Genomic DNA, 17,436 nt, shown 5'->3' with positions numbered 1-17,436 from the left:
AAACGTTTCGACACCTATCCAGGAGTTTTTGTCAGTTCTGGTGGCTTGTACTTGAGCAACCTGTAGTTGGTGCACAGCTGTATTTAAGGACATGGAGGCTCATCCTCCAAGGCGCATTCTAAGTCAGATGCAAGAAAACCAACTCTGCAACTCGCCCTAAATGCATCATTGCTGAAACATTGAAGTGGAAGCATTCTGTGGGGTTGTTTCAGCGAGGACAGGGGAGCTGATCAGAGTTGAAGGAACGATTGGATGGAGCTAAATGCCGGTTATCCTGGAAGAAAACATGATAGATGATGAAGAAAACTTGAGAAGTTCCCCTTCCAGGAGGACAATGACCCTAAACACAGAACCAGAGTTACAAGAGGCTGGTTTATATCAAAGCCTATTCATGTGTTTGTTTGGCTTTTACAAAGTGCAGAGCTTTAAAAAAAAAATCAGTATGTAGCAAGACTTCTACATTACTGCTCTTCATCCAACCTCACGGATAATTTGCAAAGAGAAATAGGCAAAACTTTTAGTCTAGATGTGCAAAGCTGGTAGAGACAAACTTCAAAAGACTTGCCACAGGAATTATGCAAACGGTCGTTCCACAAACCTTTGTCTTCAGGGTATAAAGATAAATTTTTCCCTCTTTTAATTATGACTTCTTTTTAAAAAAAAAACTTTCATCTCACAATTATGAACTACAATGTGTTTGCTCATTGTATAAAATTTGTATAAACTACATTAAAGTTTGTAGTTGTTACATGATATAACAGGAAAGAGCCGAAGGGGTGTACACAGTTTTTTCTTTGAAAAAAAAAAAAAGTCAATAAAAAAAACTGATCAGAATAAACTTGACTATACCAAAACATATTTTATTGCCTAAATAATTTATATTCAGCTATACTTTTGGCAGCTCTGTCTCTGTCACCACAGATCCTAGCAGAATAAATAAAGACAGTCCCAAAGGAGACAAGAGTCCCGATAACAAGCTTTTTTTCCTAGAATCTTTGGGTTGGACCCATCTTTTTCAAAACAGCTTTTATAAAGTATGAGACGTGGCAAACTGTTTTTAAAATAATTTTTCATACTGGGATGTCCCTAAAGGTGAAAAGGGTTTTCCACTGTTTTATGGCTATCTTTGTTTGCTCCTTCTCAAGCAGCCGTACTCTCCTCCCGATCCGCTCTCCTTCAGGTGTTATTTATGTTCTGAGATTAGATGGTAAAGGATTTTCCTGATCACAGGCAGGATGAAAGAGGGAAAAGGAAGACACAAACAAGACTTCCCATGACAATATCTGCCACCGTGACATAGTGCGATCAATAAACGAGAAAAGCGTGATGGCTGTGAATCTTGCCCAGGTTTCTCACACATTTATTCTGTCCTCGTTGCCTGACACGCTCCTCTCTGTTTCCTCCACAGGAATACCTGTGTCCACTAAACGGTTGTGTGTGGAAGAGCATGTTGTGACAGCCATGTCTCTGGAGATGGAAAAAACCATCACCAAGCTGATGTATGACTTCCAGAGGAACTCCACCTCCGACGACGACTCCGGCTGCGCTCTGGAGGAATACGCCTGGGTTCCGCCTGGCCTCAGTCCAGAGCAGGTACATGGGCTCACTGATATTCAGGCCCCATTTCACGCTTAATGCTTCATTGCTTATTGCTTATTTTCATCTTGAACACCCAGACCTTGTCAATTAAACCGAAGCAATGGAAAGGACTTATTCATCTGTGCAATCTGCAACACTTTCCTCAAACTAAGGAGCTGTAAAAAAAAAAACATGATTCTTCAACAAAATAGAATGCAATATAATTTTATTCAAAACTTCATTTATTTTGGTATTCATTAAGTCAAACATGTTATTAGGATTAATTACACACACACACTGGTGTGTCATACCTAAAGATAATTTAGAGTAACCAATAAACCTAACATGCTATTTTTTGGAGAGAATCCACGCACACATGGGGAGAACAAGTAAAATACCACGTAGAACAACCCCAGGCCTGAATTTGAATCCAGGACCTTCTTGCTGCAATGCAACAGTGCTAATAACTGTGCCACCCTACAGCCCTGTGAATGGGAAATGCTAAAAATAATGGCAGTGTACAGGGAAATCAATGAGCTCGTTCGCGCTGTAAAAAAAAGGAAAAAAAAAACAGGTGCAAACAAGTGCCCTTTGAGAAGCCAGCAATGCTGTACATGCTGGTCACTAGTGGTTTCCTCTCAAATAATCTGAGTAAAGTGGGCCATTCCAGACCCATCCAACCGTGCACTTTGATAAAAAAAAAATTGGATTGAAGAAGGGAAATGTATACAGAAGGGCAGAAAATGCTTGGCAACTCAGCCAAAATGATATGAAGTGCTTTAAAATGGAAACCAAAACCAGAAAAAGATGGAAGGAAAGTAAAGTGCTGTGAAGTATGTTTCTCCAACAACTGTCTTCGGATTATCTGAGATCAATGTCATATTTCAAACACAGCCGTGCAAATGAAACAAATACTGTTTATGTTTCATCAATGTGTAAATCTTAATTGTGCATTATTTAAATGTAGTCCTGCATGTTTAAACCCAGGGAAATGAAAGTAACTAGAGTCAGTAAATGTTGCTCCAAATCTTATCGAAAATTCAATTGAGTTAAACTGAGCTCGCAGACTCTTCGGTTCACTGTTTGGACCCATTTGCATCTTAAATGCCTTCTAATTCCATGCCTGACCACGCTAATTTAATTAGCAGAAACCATCTCTGCATCTTTGCTTCATTTGTTTTAATTTCTTCTGTGTTTTTTTTTTTGTCCCTTGTGATATTAAAAAGAAAAACATACATTTCTTCAACAGTGTCAACAATAAACGCTTTTGTCTTTATTCTGTAAGAGAAAGACACTAATACAACAGGCCACCTAGGGCTCTGTTAGCAGATGACAGGAAGGCTGATAACAGTGATTTTCTCCAGTCAGCCATCTTGACAGGATGCTGAAAGAGGCTGCAGCCTCTGTCATCCAGCAGGAGGTGCAGGCAATTGAAGCTGCCTGTTTGTCTTTTAATGCACTTGAATATAATGATTTTTAAGCCTGTCACTTCTGGTGTCTCTCTGTACAATGCCATTAAAAAGGAACTAATCATGTGCAATGGCTCATTGAGCTGTCAGGAATCAAAATCCTCATATTTGTCTACACTGACTCTGTTATTAGGATTCAACTGTGTTCGGGTTGTCTTACTGAAAGGTTTTGTTCCCCAAATTTGGACTTGTACTCCGGCTTAACTTCTCAGAGATAATAATTGGATTCATAAAAAAAAACTGCAGCACGAACATGATGAGTTAAGTTATATTAAGGTTTATGAAGCAATCAGTCTCACAAACTATCAAAATTTAGTCATACTCATAATCGTCAAATCAATCAATGTTTATAAGTTTTCTTGACCCTTGCATTGAGTAATCTTCATCAAACATTTTATAAAGAATCAGGGGATGTTAATTTTTCTACAGGAGATTTTAGCATGTTTCTCAGGCTTAGGACATATTTAGGATGGATCGAGAATGCTTACACCTCAACAAAGGTTATAAAAGATCTACAGGAACTAGTAAAGGAATCATGACTTCAATTTATTATCCATTCAACCATCCATCCATCCTCAATACTCGCTTAATCCGAGAAGAATTTGCAGGGGACTGGTGCCTCTCTCCAGCAGGCAATTTCTTTTAATTAGATTTAGCATTAACGACAGTTAAATCTTTTTCTGAGTGATTAATTAAACAAAAAAAGATGAAAACAAAGCATATTAAAGCAATGATCCAACACCATGTTTACTCTACTATTAATTCTGACGAAAAGGGGGAACGTTTTATGATGAAGGAATTTACTGTTCAAAATATTATCTAACATTCATCATCAGATTATTGATCCCTCTGGAGTTTAATTTGGATTCTAATTGTATAGAATCAAAATTAGTGGGGGTGAATTCAAAGTCTAGACAATCATTAATTTGTCATTTTTCAACACCAGAAAAGCAACCATAAAACAGGAAAAGAGGGCATTACTGTGGTCTGTCATGACCTTGCCATTTTATGGTAGTCTTTACTGTACTTTTAGTGTTGTTTCGGTTTGATTTCAACACTCTAAGTTCCTGTTATTTTGGTATCTTCGTCTTCCCTGATGCATTGTCATCCACTCACTTCCTGTTTCCTTTTTAAATCTGTTTCTGAGATTTCTGTGTCTTTTGTTTTCTACCCATTAGTCATCCTATCAAATGGTTTCCCCATCATCTCTCTCGAGCTCCCTGCTCACCCCGAAGCTGCTGCCTTTTGTTCATTAGTCTCATCCTCATCCAGTACTCACTGCTACAATTTAACCACCTCTTACAATAATTTCCCTCTGGGATTATTAAAGTATTTCTGATTCTGATTCTGATTCTTAGTTTGGGTCATAGTTTCCTTTGCATCCTTTTGTCCTGCTTGTCATGCTCTTGAGGCAAGGCAAATTTATTTTCGATAGCGCATTTTGGCCAAAGGCAACCATGTAGATTTTAAAATGTTTAAACTAATCAATTAAGAGTAGGCAGTGGCAAATAAAAAAACTTTTCAATCTTGTTTTAAATGAGCTAAGGGTGGGAGCAGTCTTTCGGTGTACAGAGAGTTTATTTCAGATTTTGGGGCAAAAAAACTGAAGGCTGCTTCTGCATGTTTTGTTCTGACACTTGAAATGGTGAGTAGGTTTGATTCAGATGATCTTAAAGGTCTTAACGTTTATAGCACTAAAGAGGATTAGAGATGCAATTGGGGCTCTGACTTTTAAGTGCTTTGTAGACCATTAATGCAATTTTACATTTTCTACTCTCTGACCAGATGAAGGACCTCAGCTTTGGACTAATATGATGATCTTTTTGTCTTTGTATAGACTCTAGTAGCGGCATTTTGAATGTGTTGTGGATGTCTTACTGATTTTTTATTTTTTTTATTTTTTTTAAAGTCCTGTTAAAACATTGTGGTGAAAACAAATGCATGAACTAATTTTTCAGTCCCATTGGGACATCAATTGTCTAATTCTGGTAACATTGTTTCTGACAAATCTTCAGTTTTATCCTTATTTGTGAGCGATGGTGGTGCAAGGGTTAGGGAGTCCGTCTGTAACTGGTGGGTTGATGGTTCTATCCCCTACGCTGACTGCCTCAGTCGTCGTGTCCTTGGGCAAGACACTTCACTCCCTTTGCCTGCTGGCCATGGTCAGAGGGCCCAGTGGCGCCGGTGTATGGCAGCCTCACCTCACCCTGACCCAGGGCAGCTGTGGCTGCTAACATAACTCACCACCATGAATTGGTGACTGACTGTAGTGTAATGCGCTCTTTATTTAGCTAAAGAAACTTTGACACATCCAGCTTTTAATACTTTTCGTACAATCAATACGTGGTTGTACTGATCTGTTCTGCGTGTCATGGAACAAACACTCAAGGTGGTTGAAGAGAAACTGGAATCTTCCACGGCCTTGTACAAAAGTATCCACCTCACTGAGGGCAATATGCTTCTGGGTGTGGAGACAGCAAGAAGATCTGACCAGCCAATCAGGAGCCAGCTAGTAAATAAAAAAATAATATCTTGCTAGAGTACCAATAAGGAATTGGAGTAGCCTATTTTTTCTGAACTTCATTTCATATTCTAAAACAAAGCTGACAATGGGGAGCGGTGGCCTAGTGGTTAGAGCACAGAGCTTCAGTCCCAGAGGTTCTGAGTTCAACTCCCACAAGCTGCCGTGCTGGGTCCTTGAGCAAGACCCCTAACCCCCAATTGCTCCCCAGGCGCCACACAGTGGCATCCCACTGCTCCCCAAGGGGATGGGTTAAGACGCAGAAGTGAATTTCTCCATTGTGAGATCAATAAAGTTCAATTATTGTTGTCAACATAAGTCTCAAAATCCAGGCTTTTTGCTCAGAAGTTATAGTATTTAAGAGATTTCTTTAAATGTTTAGACAGAGAAAGATTTTGTATAGTTATTAATGTGTGTCCCATTTTCTCCAGCGTGACAGTTGAGGTCATGCAGGGTAAAAATAAATCATCATCCTTTAAATCATGCCTGTTCCTTATTGTAGGCTCATTTAAACATGCAGATTTGGTATAGTATAGTATAGTATAGTATAGTATAGTATAGTATAGTATAGTATAGTATAGTATAGTATAGTATAAACAAATCCATACACAGAACATAACAGCACTTTATTTTCACAGTCATTTTCCACCTGAGTAATTATGTAAAGCGAATCTGAGAAACTTGACTGAGCACAAATAATTTTGATTCGGAGGCCGGTTTGCTCAAAATCAGACAAGCGACAAGATTGCTTTCCGTCCCGAAAGTGTTTACCTCTTAAACACCAATCAGTGTTTTCTTTGTTTCACCAACTAACATGCAAATACATTAGAGGGGGTTCAGGCCAAGGATGCTGAGCGTGACTGCATGATGAATTCAAATTGCAGGGAGGGTCTGGATAACTGAGATTTTCTTTCAGCAACGTGAATATGAGCTGTTAAAAGTTTAAAGAAGCCCATTGTGGTCTGGGCTGGGTGCGCGGCCGCAGGAGCACAGAGCTCATGGTGCAATCACTTTCAACTCTACACGCTGACCTCCAAGGGCAACAGGGATTGAGGGCAAAACATAAACAGGTTCTGTTGGCATGAAGGGCATAGTAAATTCATTTAAATGTTATCTCACATTTATTTAAATGGGTTCGTTGCATGAATTATTAAACGAAGCAGAATATGTAAACTACTTCACATTTAATTCAAAGCAATGTGCCCACACGGACAGCACATTGTAAAAGTATCCACACCCCTCACCAAACATTAGATATTTGTGAAGAATAAGGACATTTTTTACAAATAATGCATTTACAAAATACAAAATGCATTTATAGTCGGTACTTACTACATACTTTGTATAACTTTGTAGAGACAGTTTTTCTTTTTTCGCTTTTTTTTTGCGTAATCTTTTTTTCTATGTAGCTCAAGCAGACTGGTCAGAGAGCAGGTCTAAACAGGTCTTGACTTTTGCTGGACCATTCAAACAAATTGATATCATTTGACATAAACCATTCCATTGTAGCTCAGGCTGTGTGTTTAAGGCTGTCGAAGGTGAACCCTCGTCCCAGTCTTAGGTTTCAGCAGTATCATGGTTTTCCTCCAAGATTGCTATATATACGGTTCATCTCCCCATAACGTGTGCTCAGGGTGATTTGTGCCACTAATTTAGCGCCACAATATGCAAAATTGTCTAAATGTTTAAAACGATGTATCCTTTTACTTTCCCATTGCTATGACTCACTACTGTGTTAGCCTGCCAGATGAAATCCCAATAAAACACACAGAGGTTTGTACTGTTAATGTGACAAAATGCAAAACAAAGTTCAAACCATTTGGGTTTAGGGAGAAATAACTTTTTCAATCAAGGCCAGGATAGTTTGGGTATTTTCCTTCATAAATGAAATTATTGTTTCAACAATGTATTTTTCTATTTACTCAGGTTATCTTTGTCTGGTTTTAAAATTTGTTTGATGATCAGAAAGACTAAAGTGTGACAAAAAATGTAAAAAGAGAAGGGGCTCAAATACCTTTCTATAGCATTGTACATCAACGTTGCTGAAAACCGATAACATGGCAGAGATTTTGAACCTTTTAAAACAAGAAAAAAACAGATCTTTAAATGTGTTTCCTTTGTCTGTTTCAGGTGCATCAGTATTATAATTCTTTACCCGAGGAGAAAGTACCCTACATAAACAGTCCCGGAGAGAAATATCGCATCAAGCAGCTGCTTCACCAGTTGCCTCCACATGATAATGAGGTAAAACGTTTCCTCCATCAAATCACAACTTTCCCGTTTTAACGTGTGACTGCTGAAGATGTCTGGTGTTTGTAGTTATTCCACGTCTTTATGCTGTCCTGATTATGATGATGAGCCGTGATGTTTCAGGTACGTTACTGTAATGCACTGGACGAGGAAGAGAAACGAGAGCTCAAGATCTTCAGTAACCAGCGGAAAAAGGACAACTTGGGCCGAGGGAACGTCCGTCCTTTCCCCCTCAACGTTACCGGGATGGTCTGTGAGAAGGTAACCAGAGGGGCTTCACTTTTTGACTTATTGACCAATTTGTTACTCATACACAAATAAAGCTTAAAACAGCAACTTCATAAGACCTTCACTTTTTTTTGTTTACCGTTCCTCTAAATATTTAGCAGTTTGCGTTATTTCTTTCGACAACAACCGAACTTCCTCTATTTTCCTTTTCTCACAATTACCTCACGTATTCTTCCCATTCCCTCTCTTCATCCTCTTCCTCACCTACAGTGTGGCGGTCAGATAAACGGAGGGGACATTGTAGTTTTCGCTGCCAGGGCAGGGCATGGACAGTGCTGGCACCCTCGTTGCTTCGTCTGCGGCACATGTGAGGAGCTGCTGGTGGATCTCATCTACTTCCTTCAGGATGGGAAGATCTACTGCGGCCGGCACCACGCCGAGAGGCTGAAACCGCGCTGCTGCGCATGTGACGAGGTGCGTCTGTTTGAGCCTAAAGTCCTTTGGGTTTGGAAAGTTTAAACCACTTACAATTCAACCAATCAATCAATGAATCAGTCAATCAGCTTTATTTATAGAGCACATTTTAAAAACGCCATGGGTGACCAAAGTGCTGCACATTAGAATAAGAAAAGGTTAAAAAAAAAACAAAGAAAGGCGAAGCTTAAAGTATTTAAAAGGTTTGGAACTGAAAAAAAGATGGCTCCTTGTTATAATACATGCCAAGCATGTAGTCCTTCCCCACAGAGCGGAAGTCTGCGGAGTTCCCTGTGTGTAAACTATCTGAAAATAGTGTGATCCAGATTTCTTTTTAAGAGGGCATCATTTGTCACTTTTATTACAAGGTCTTGTTTTCTCAAAGCAAACATGTCGAATGAAAAATAAAAAAAATAAAAATCTGTTGGATAGAAAGCGAGCTGCCGTTGATAGCACTTTTGCCTTGCAGCAAGAAGGTCTAGGGTTAAATCCCAGCTTGGGGTCTTCCTGCATGGAGTTTGCATGTTGTTCCCCTTTCATGTGTGGGTTCTCTGCCTTTTGATGTGCTCTTTGGTCTTTTTTTGTTTATATTGTTCATTTATTTATGTTCTTTAATAATCTAAGACCTTCAAAGAGCAGCTAATTTTCTGTTAGTAGTAAATTACACTCACATGAACTCTGTGCATTAAATATCATTGGTAATTGGTATGGTTTAAATAGTTCTGAAATTGTCATTAGTTTTTATTTTTATTTTGTTTTGACTCCTGATTTTCAATTTCATTTTAGTTTTAATTAGTCTTTAGTATTTGTTTGGTAGTATACTTTAGCTTTTATTTATTTATTTTTTTCAAAATGCTTGGTTTCAATGTAGTTTTTCTTAGTTTCAGTTTTTTTTTTTTGTCTTTTTATGTAATACGACTTACATACCAGGGGAAAGACTGAAAAAACTTAAATAGAAATAGTTTTGTGTAACAAAATCCCAGAAAACAATCATAGATTTTGCGTGATGCGGTACATCGAAAAAAGCAAAAAACTGCAAGCGGAAATCAGACTTCATGTCAATGCATTATGATAAAGACACACAAACGAAAACCACGGACATTGTCTTTTAAGATTCAGTTAGTTTAAATTAGTTTTGTAAACTCTTTTTACAGTTTTAGTTTTTTTTTTTTCTTTGTTGCAAGGTCTCGTTTTTATATTTATTTCATTTAACTAAAACTTTTTTGTTGTAGTTTTCAGAATTTTGCTAGTTTTACTTTACAATAATAATCTTGGTAATTGGTTGATTTTATTTGGGGGTATGGGATCAAGAGGAGCTCAACAGAAAAGCCATTCCATATTTTTCACTTTTAATATGTAGGGAACATTTTTTGGAAATTTTCCTACTGCGTGTGATATAATTTACAGTTTCAGTGGCATTAATACTTTTGCAAGGCAATCCATAAAATGTGTGCATTTTCGATAGAGTTAGATGAGTGCAGTGTATATATTTTTGTCTGTTGTTTTTCTTATACATATATACATGAGCAGATGGGGATTCTCAGTCTTCAGAGAGTAGACCATCTGGCCATTGATTCGGTTGCAGCGAGCATGAAATTCGACACACTGCAGGCCTTTATACTTCTTAGCGCTGTAAACTTTCTGACCTTGTTTATTCTGTTTTTTTGTTTTGGTTTGTTTTGTTGGGGGTTTTTTTTGCTTTTTTTTTTTTACTCCGATTGAATGATATGAGTCATCATCCTTTTTCAGAACAGACAGGATCCCTGTTTTGTAACAGATCTACCCACAGCTGTCATTTTGTCATAGAAATAATAGCCTAAAGCTAAAATACGTACATCTGTTTGTTACAACGTATTGTTTTTTGTTTGGTTTTTTTTTTGGTTGTGATTTTTTTTTTTTTTATATACCCGAAGTGTTAAAATGTGTTAGAGCACACTCAGAAATAGGGGGATACTCCAGAGCATTTTTAAGGAGGATAAACCGCACCCTAGGATAATTATCACCATGAGAAATGGCAAGTATCCAATCAAGTAATTCAGCCATAGTCAAAAATTGTTTTGACATTTTGTGCGCTTTTACACTCTGTAACAGATCATCAAACTAATTTCAACATTACACAAAGATACCATGAGTAGTTGTTTAGCATATGTGAGATGGACCGTTGTGCTCTTGTTGGTAAGCCATGGTTTATTCCTTTAAATTTTGACCCCGTGTCTTTCTTATTGTTTAATCATGAACAATGACTAACTGAGCAAAGTGAGGTGACTGGTGCTTTAGATGTTGTTCTGGGTTGTTGTGTGACCTTCTGGATGAGTCGTCAATGCGCTCCTACAGCCGTTCACTTCTGGGAAGAGTCGCCGCAATATTCCACATTTTCTCTATTTGTGGATAATCAAGAATCTTGTCATTATGTGTTACCATATTTAACATTTTTATGAGAAAGACGTTGGCTCAGGATCCACACAGATTGCATAAAATACGCAGACAAGACGTGATGTTTCCGCACCTTTTTTTCATTAAATCTGTTCATTGCACTGTCCAACAATGCTTACTGAAACGTTTGAAAAATGCAAATCAATAATCTTTATTGTCATTATGTCTTACCGTCATGAAATTTTGGTCAGGCAGACACCAGCTCAGAATGCACAAAAATACAAATAATACACAGACACAATAAGACATAATCTTTCATGTTTTGATTTTAATTAGTTTTTTGTTTTGTCTTTGTTTTTTGTTTTATTAACTGTTGATTGCACTGGCCAACAATAACACTCCCTGTGGGACTTAAGCGTGCATATAGTCCTTCGGCAGTTAATGGATTTATTTTCAAGTCAAAAACATAGTAGTCTGCAATACTGTGCGATAAATTTAGTTGCAGAATTGTGCAATTTGCATGGATGTCTAAACAGACAGTCCCTGAGAGACTGAAGTGTGTAAATACACTTTTGCAAGTGAGAGACAGAATAAATTATTTTCACTTGGGTAACCAGTAGTGTGTTAGTAACATGTAGCAGATTATGAACTGGGATGATTGTTTGTTGATTCTCAGCAGGGGACGAAAGCCCTTGCAGCTTAGGGAAAGAAACAGTTTTTAAGTCTGTTAGTTTTGGATTTAATGTTCCTGAATCAGTTCCGTGATGAAAGTGGGACAAACGGTGCATTCCCTGGGTGGTGAGGTTTGTGGCAATACGTCAAGCTCTTTTGTGGACTTGTGCTGCATAAATTGTGTCTAAGTCCTGTAGAATGCATTCCACACAGTGGATTGTGGGATAATGTAGTCCTTAGGATATAATAAGACTCATATCCAAGTCAAAGAGTCAGATAGCGGTCCCTTTACAAATGATGTAGGATGCAGTGCTGTTGCATGAATAAATCACCTGAACGCTCCATTGTTGATACACTGATGCACACAGTAATAACGGCTCTCATTGGGAATTCTGTTATCTTCATCAAAAATAGATACATCCCTTTATTTTTTTTTCTCTGTTTATGATTTTATTTAGATTGGGGCATTTTTGAGATTGTGTAGCCTTCATGTTAGAACAGTGATGTTTAGGTGATCTGTTGATTCTCTGAGTATCAAAAAAGGAGGAGTGGTGGCCTAGCGGTTAGAGCACTGAGCTTGGGTTCCAGAGGTTCTGAGTTCAACTCCCACAGACTGCCACTCTGGGTCCCTGAGCAAGACCCTTAACCCCAGATTGCGCTGCACAGTGGCAGCCCACTACTCCCCAAGGGGATGGGTTAAGATGCAGAAGTGAATTTCTCCATTGTGAGATCAATAAAGTTCAATTATTATTATTAATTACATCTGGTTGAGAAATTAACCAAAAACATTGATGTTGATCACAGTTAATCCATGAGATGACAAGGATTGTTTAGATTGTTAATAAAGGAAATCCTTTTAAAACAGCTTTCTGTAGTTTAGGTATACTTCCAAAAAAAGTAAAAAAACAAAGCAACTGGACTTGTTTTCCGTAGTTGAAGACGTTCAACGAAGTCCACGTCTTCAACTACGGAAAACAAGTCAAGTTGCTTATTTTTTACTTTTTTTTTGGAATGACCATGACCTGGATGACTGAGAATCTTCACCAGCATTTAGGTATACTTCTACCCAATCCTTTGCAAACACGGAACAAGTATTATGAAAGGTGTGACTTGTAGTGTGTGTTTGATCATGTTACAAAATAAACCTAAACCAAATCCTGTTTTCTGTATTTACACAGGCAACCTTTCTATAATATTAAATGAAAAGTTTAAGTGTGAAAACTTAAAAAAAAAGAGAAATAAAATATAGGAGTGACTTCATAAAATCCATTGGTTTTATCAGCCCTTTGGTGATATACTGGATATACTGGATATACTGGCTCCACACAACCTCTGTTTAACAACCCTAAATGTCCTACGAGATGTTTTGACTGTCCGGTGTTCGTACCTTATGTCTTTGCTAATTACTGCAATATCTGAACCACGCAGTTAATCTTTGCTGATGAATGCACCGAGGCAGAGGGGAGGCACTGGCACATGAAGCACTTCTGCTGCTATGAATGTGAGACCACCCTCGGGGGCCAGCGCTACATCATGAAGGACGGACGGCCACACTGCTGCAACTGCTTCGAGTCTCTTTATGCCGAGTACTGCGATGCCTGTGGAGAGCACATAGGTACAAGACGTCTACAATAACACACGCGTACAGCTGAGAAAACACACGGGCATGTTTTTCTTTCCACACTTTAATACAGCAGCTCAAACGGCCTCGTAATGAATGTATGTGCGGCTGGTATCGGCTCAGAGTCTCGCGGGGCACAGCTGCAGAGAGGCGGATCAAGTGCAGCGAGATGTGGATGGTTATTATCATCCCCGGCTCCGCTAACAGTGAAGGAGTGGGTTTCAGAGAGTGCCCCCAAACTGTAACCAGATGGGAGCTGTGAAAGATGATTACTTCCGCCAGTCTGAGAGCAGCACTTGTGAAATGTACTCGTGCTATCTTAGAAATCAGGCAATCATGTAAGGGCACGGAATCACAAATGTTTGACTTCAGGAAACAAAAAATAACAGAGGAGAGGTTAATCTGCTGGTTAAAATGGAACGGAGAAGCATGCTTATTCACCCGCAGCGCGTTAGATAAAGCCATATTTTTGCTTGTTTCTGGAAAGTTGCTGAAAGGAGTTTTTTTTTTTTTCCCCTATGTGATATAAGGAATTGACCAAGGCCAGATGACATATGATGGGCAGCACTGGCACGCCACAGAGGAATGTTTCTGCTGCGCCCGCTGTAAGCGCTCCCTGCTGGGACGTCCCTTCCTCCCAAAGCAGGGCCAGATCTTCTGCTCACGGTCCTGCAGTGCTGGGCAGGTACGGGAACTGAAAACAACTGAATGTCGTCAAACATGTTTTAAAAAAAAAGAATCCCTTTTAACATTTCCATAATTAAACAAATCTGGTTTATTTCCATGTTTCAGGATCCAGAGGAGTCTGACTCCTCTGACTCCGCTTTCCAAAGCGCTCGCTCACGAGAATCCCGCCACAGTACCAAGGTTGGGAAGAAGGAGCGCAGGAATGCCGAGCAGGAACGTCGGAGTACCGAGCCTCGCCAGTCTGCTCCTCCGCCAATGCCCGACCGTCTGTCTGCTGAAATCGATCCCCTTTCTGTTCCAATGGACCGACTAAGCCTTTCATCCAGCCAGACTCCAAGCAGGACACCTAACCGTACACCAAGCCGCACTCCAAGCCGAGCCCCGAGCCTTAACCAGGTGTGGATGAGCAGAGACGAACCCTACATCCCGGCTTCGTACGAGGGCCCCCAGAGGGATCCCTCCCCAACTCCTGCGCCCATACATCTGCTGGGTCAGTGTAATCCCAGGCAGGGATACAATCCAAACACAAACGCTCACCCACCTGCCCCGAGTCCTGCCAACCCAGGCAAGAGGCCTGATTCCTGGGGGAAGGAGCAAGGCAACGCCAAGAGGACCCCTATGGCGGCCCTGAGGGGCCACTCCTTTAATGAAAATTGGATCCACCACAGCCAGGATGAGTTCAGGCCCAACAAGCTCCGTACCCAGATGAGCTTCAATGAGATGTCTAGCCAGAATCCGGGCTTCTCTGACAAGAGGAGCATCAGTCTTCACGGATTCCAGAGAGACGGCCGACCCCCGCTGACGAGGAGGAACCACATCACTGCCATGAGCTTCAATGAGCCCCTCACTCCACTAGAACAGACCCCTCGTGGATCCATGGACTCTCTCACTATGTCCAATACTGCAGGTAACACATGGCACAATGTTGTTTAGACCTACACGGGTACACCCCAATAAATTAGAACATCACTAAAAAGGTAATTTAATTCATTGAATTCAAAAAGGGAACTATCGCATAGATTTGTTGCAAAGAATTGTTTCAAAATGAATCACTCTGGGTGTAATGACTCCATATGATATAGGAATTTTTGTGCAAAAATAAATACAATTTCAGATCATGTTCTGGGTTATTAAGATGCACCTTTATATTATGACTGGAAAAGATGATGTTTGCTTTGCTGTTCTAACAGGTAACTCTCTGGACGGGGCCACCAAGCGCCAGGAGCATCTGTCAAGGTTTTCCATGCCGGACTTGAGCAAAGACTCAGGTGTAAATGTGTCTGAGAAGAGCAATATGGGCACCCTCAGCTCCTCAGTCCAGTTCCACAGCACAGAGTCGCTGTCCTCCTCTCGCCCTTATAACAACAACATGTACACTCCCCTGAGGGTCGGATACCCTCTACAGTACTGGGACGGCCCGCCAGAGCTTGGCTTTGACGGTAAAAGTCGTGCCGGGTTGGTGGGCAGCAGTGGGAACCTGCGGATGGCTCCCATGAGCGACAGAATGCCCCGCCGGCGCATAAACGCACAGGAGTCTGTTTCCCAGCAACAGCAGCCGCAACCGAGACCTCACAAACACCATCGCGGGACCAACGGGAACGGTCAGCACCGCGGCAGTCGGCACCACAAACGCTCCCGTCGCTCCCGCTCCGACAACGCCTTGCACCTGGTGGCAGACCGTCCCGCTCAAATGGTGGAGCTTCCCTACCGCCGCGTCCAAGAAGATTACGACCGCTTCCCCTCCGGCCAAGCTGCTCGAGAGCTGTACGGTCTGGACTCGGCCGGGTACAGGCAGCAGCCCCACCGGCCCTGCCCACGCACCACCTCTGACCTTACTCTGCAGAACGCTGGCTGGCAACCAGTGGGACTGAACGGGCCATGCTGGAATGACGGCTACATGGAGGCTGCCGATCCATGGTGCTCCAGCTGCTCCTCTTCCTCCGAATCCGAGGCCGATGACGGGTATTACCTGAGCGAACCGATCCCTCGGCCCGTGCAGCTGTGCTACATCAACAACGAGGAGCTGCGCCACCGCTACAGCCCATCTGGGATAGGGGCCCATCACGGACCTCTGCACGGACCGATTCACGGCCAGCTGCACAGCCGCCAGAGGAGGAAGAGCAAAAACTGTATAATTTCCTAGATATAAAGCAAGGAGATGAGAAGGGAAGGGAAGGAGAGTGAAAGGAATTAGAAAGGTAAGAAGACTGAAGGAAGCGCTTGACAGGAGAAAAAGAACGAGTGGGAAGGTGAGAGTAAGACGGTTGAGAGTGAGAGTGTGTGCAGGTTGTGTGCGTTTCTGTGTTTGCCAAGGTTTGAGGATGAGAAAAAAAAAGCCAATTTTTTTTTTGGGCTTGTGAGCTTACACAACTCTACACCGGGTTATAGTTGTGTACACCTACACAGAGTGATCTAATCATAAGAGGAAGCTCAGCTGGCTTACACAACAAGAATGTTTACAGTGACTGAGACCAACTCAACGATGGCACCAGGAAGCACTGATGAATTAGACTGCTTAATACGCCGCGGTCAAGGTAAATAACATGGTGTACGTGCGTGTCTGTCTGTGAGTGTATTCATGTTACAGAGAACCTGAACAATTTCTTTAGTCTGAAACGGAAAGTAAAACTGCAGCGATCTGCCAGTTAACTCCGCGGCTCAGAGAAGCGAGCCCTGAGCAGCCAACGTCTTCTACGTGGACCAACGAGAAATTGTGCTGGGATAGTGAAAGCTATGTGCTAGATTCCAAGCTATGTGATTGTTTACCTCCGTGGAATCCAAAATGCTGCTGGAATATAGTGTTGGCTTGCTAGCCCTGTTATCACCTTGTACAAAAATAAAAAATCTGTTGAACCTTGTGCTCTACATAGCCAGCTCTCCATGCTTTACCAAGGACAGAGCGCCGGGCAGCCTCTGCTCCTTGCCCATTCAGGCACAGTAACGTCAGGTATGGTCCCGTTTTCTTTTCTGCAACATGCTTTGTTTTACTTATAGATGGTTAAGAATAAATGAATATTAATAATAACAATGCTACCAATAATAATACTAATGCAAACAATAATTATAATGATATTACAAAAAATACCTGCTAAATGTATATATAGTAATACAGTTTAATAATGGATGAAGTACTGTAAATGTCTTGTACATACTGTCTTAAATATTTATATATTTTGTAACAAAAGAATCATTATTTGTATAACATAGAAATGGGGAGGCTTGCATGTGAATTTTGTTGTTGTTGTCTCATACTGAAAATAAAGTGTACTTTAACCAGGAAACTCGAACTTAAGTTGTACTGTACTATTTTGCTCCAAGCAACGTTTCAATATATGTTTTTACTGAGGCGGGACAAAAATCACCAATGCCCTTTAGGGGAACAGATGAGTTGACATGAAATAACAAGGCAAGCATACGCAACTGAAATGCCTGTGATTGTGCCAAGTGCAGCACTTTAGGGTCCGAAAGGCTGCGATTATTTTTATGTTTTTCTAATGACCCACGGCTCATCCCACAAAAGTAAACTGCTCACAAGTAGGAAAGTCTCAATCATGATTTCTTTA

The 17,436-nt window shown here is 40.7% G+C and overlaps 1 protein-coding gene across 1 annotated transcript in view; it reads left to right on the top strand.

Moving 5' to 3' along the window:
- The window catches only part of LOC105926135 (prickle-like protein 2), a 61,225-nt gene extending 44,068 nt beyond the window's left edge, over positions 1 to 17,157 (top strand). The window contains exons 2-9 of the mRNA XM_012862351.3: positions 1,409 to 1,593; positions 7,699 to 7,812; positions 7,942 to 8,079; positions 8,317 to 8,520; positions 12,994 to 13,180; positions 13,717 to 13,871; positions 13,979 to 14,780; positions 15,064 to 17,157. Of these exons, the coding sequence (XP_012717805.2) occupies positions 1,462 to 1,593; positions 7,699 to 7,812; positions 7,942 to 8,079; positions 8,317 to 8,520; positions 12,994 to 13,180; positions 13,717 to 13,871; positions 13,979 to 14,780; positions 15,064 to 16,016 (2,685 nt within the window). The 5' untranslated portion in view covers positions 1,409 to 1,461 and the 3' untranslated portion in view covers positions 16,017 to 17,157. The remainder of the gene's footprint in view (positions 1 to 1,408; positions 1,594 to 7,698; positions 7,813 to 7,941; positions 8,080 to 8,316; positions 8,521 to 12,993; positions 13,181 to 13,716; positions 13,872 to 13,978; positions 14,781 to 15,063) is intronic.
- The last annotated feature ends 279 nt before the right edge of the window (positions 17,158 to 17,436 follow it).

This window comes from Fundulus heteroclitus, chromosome 1, assembly GCF_011125445.2.
Source record: "Fundulus heteroclitus isolate FHET01 chromosome 1, MU-UCD_Fhet_4.1, whole genome shotgun sequence".
NCBI classification, from domain to species: domain Eukaryota; kingdom Metazoa; phylum Chordata; class Actinopteri; order Cyprinodontiformes; family Fundulidae; genus Fundulus; species Fundulus heteroclitus.
The sequence above is the reverse complement of the archived record's forward strand: the minus strand, read 5'-3'. Positions and strand labels throughout refer to the sequence as shown.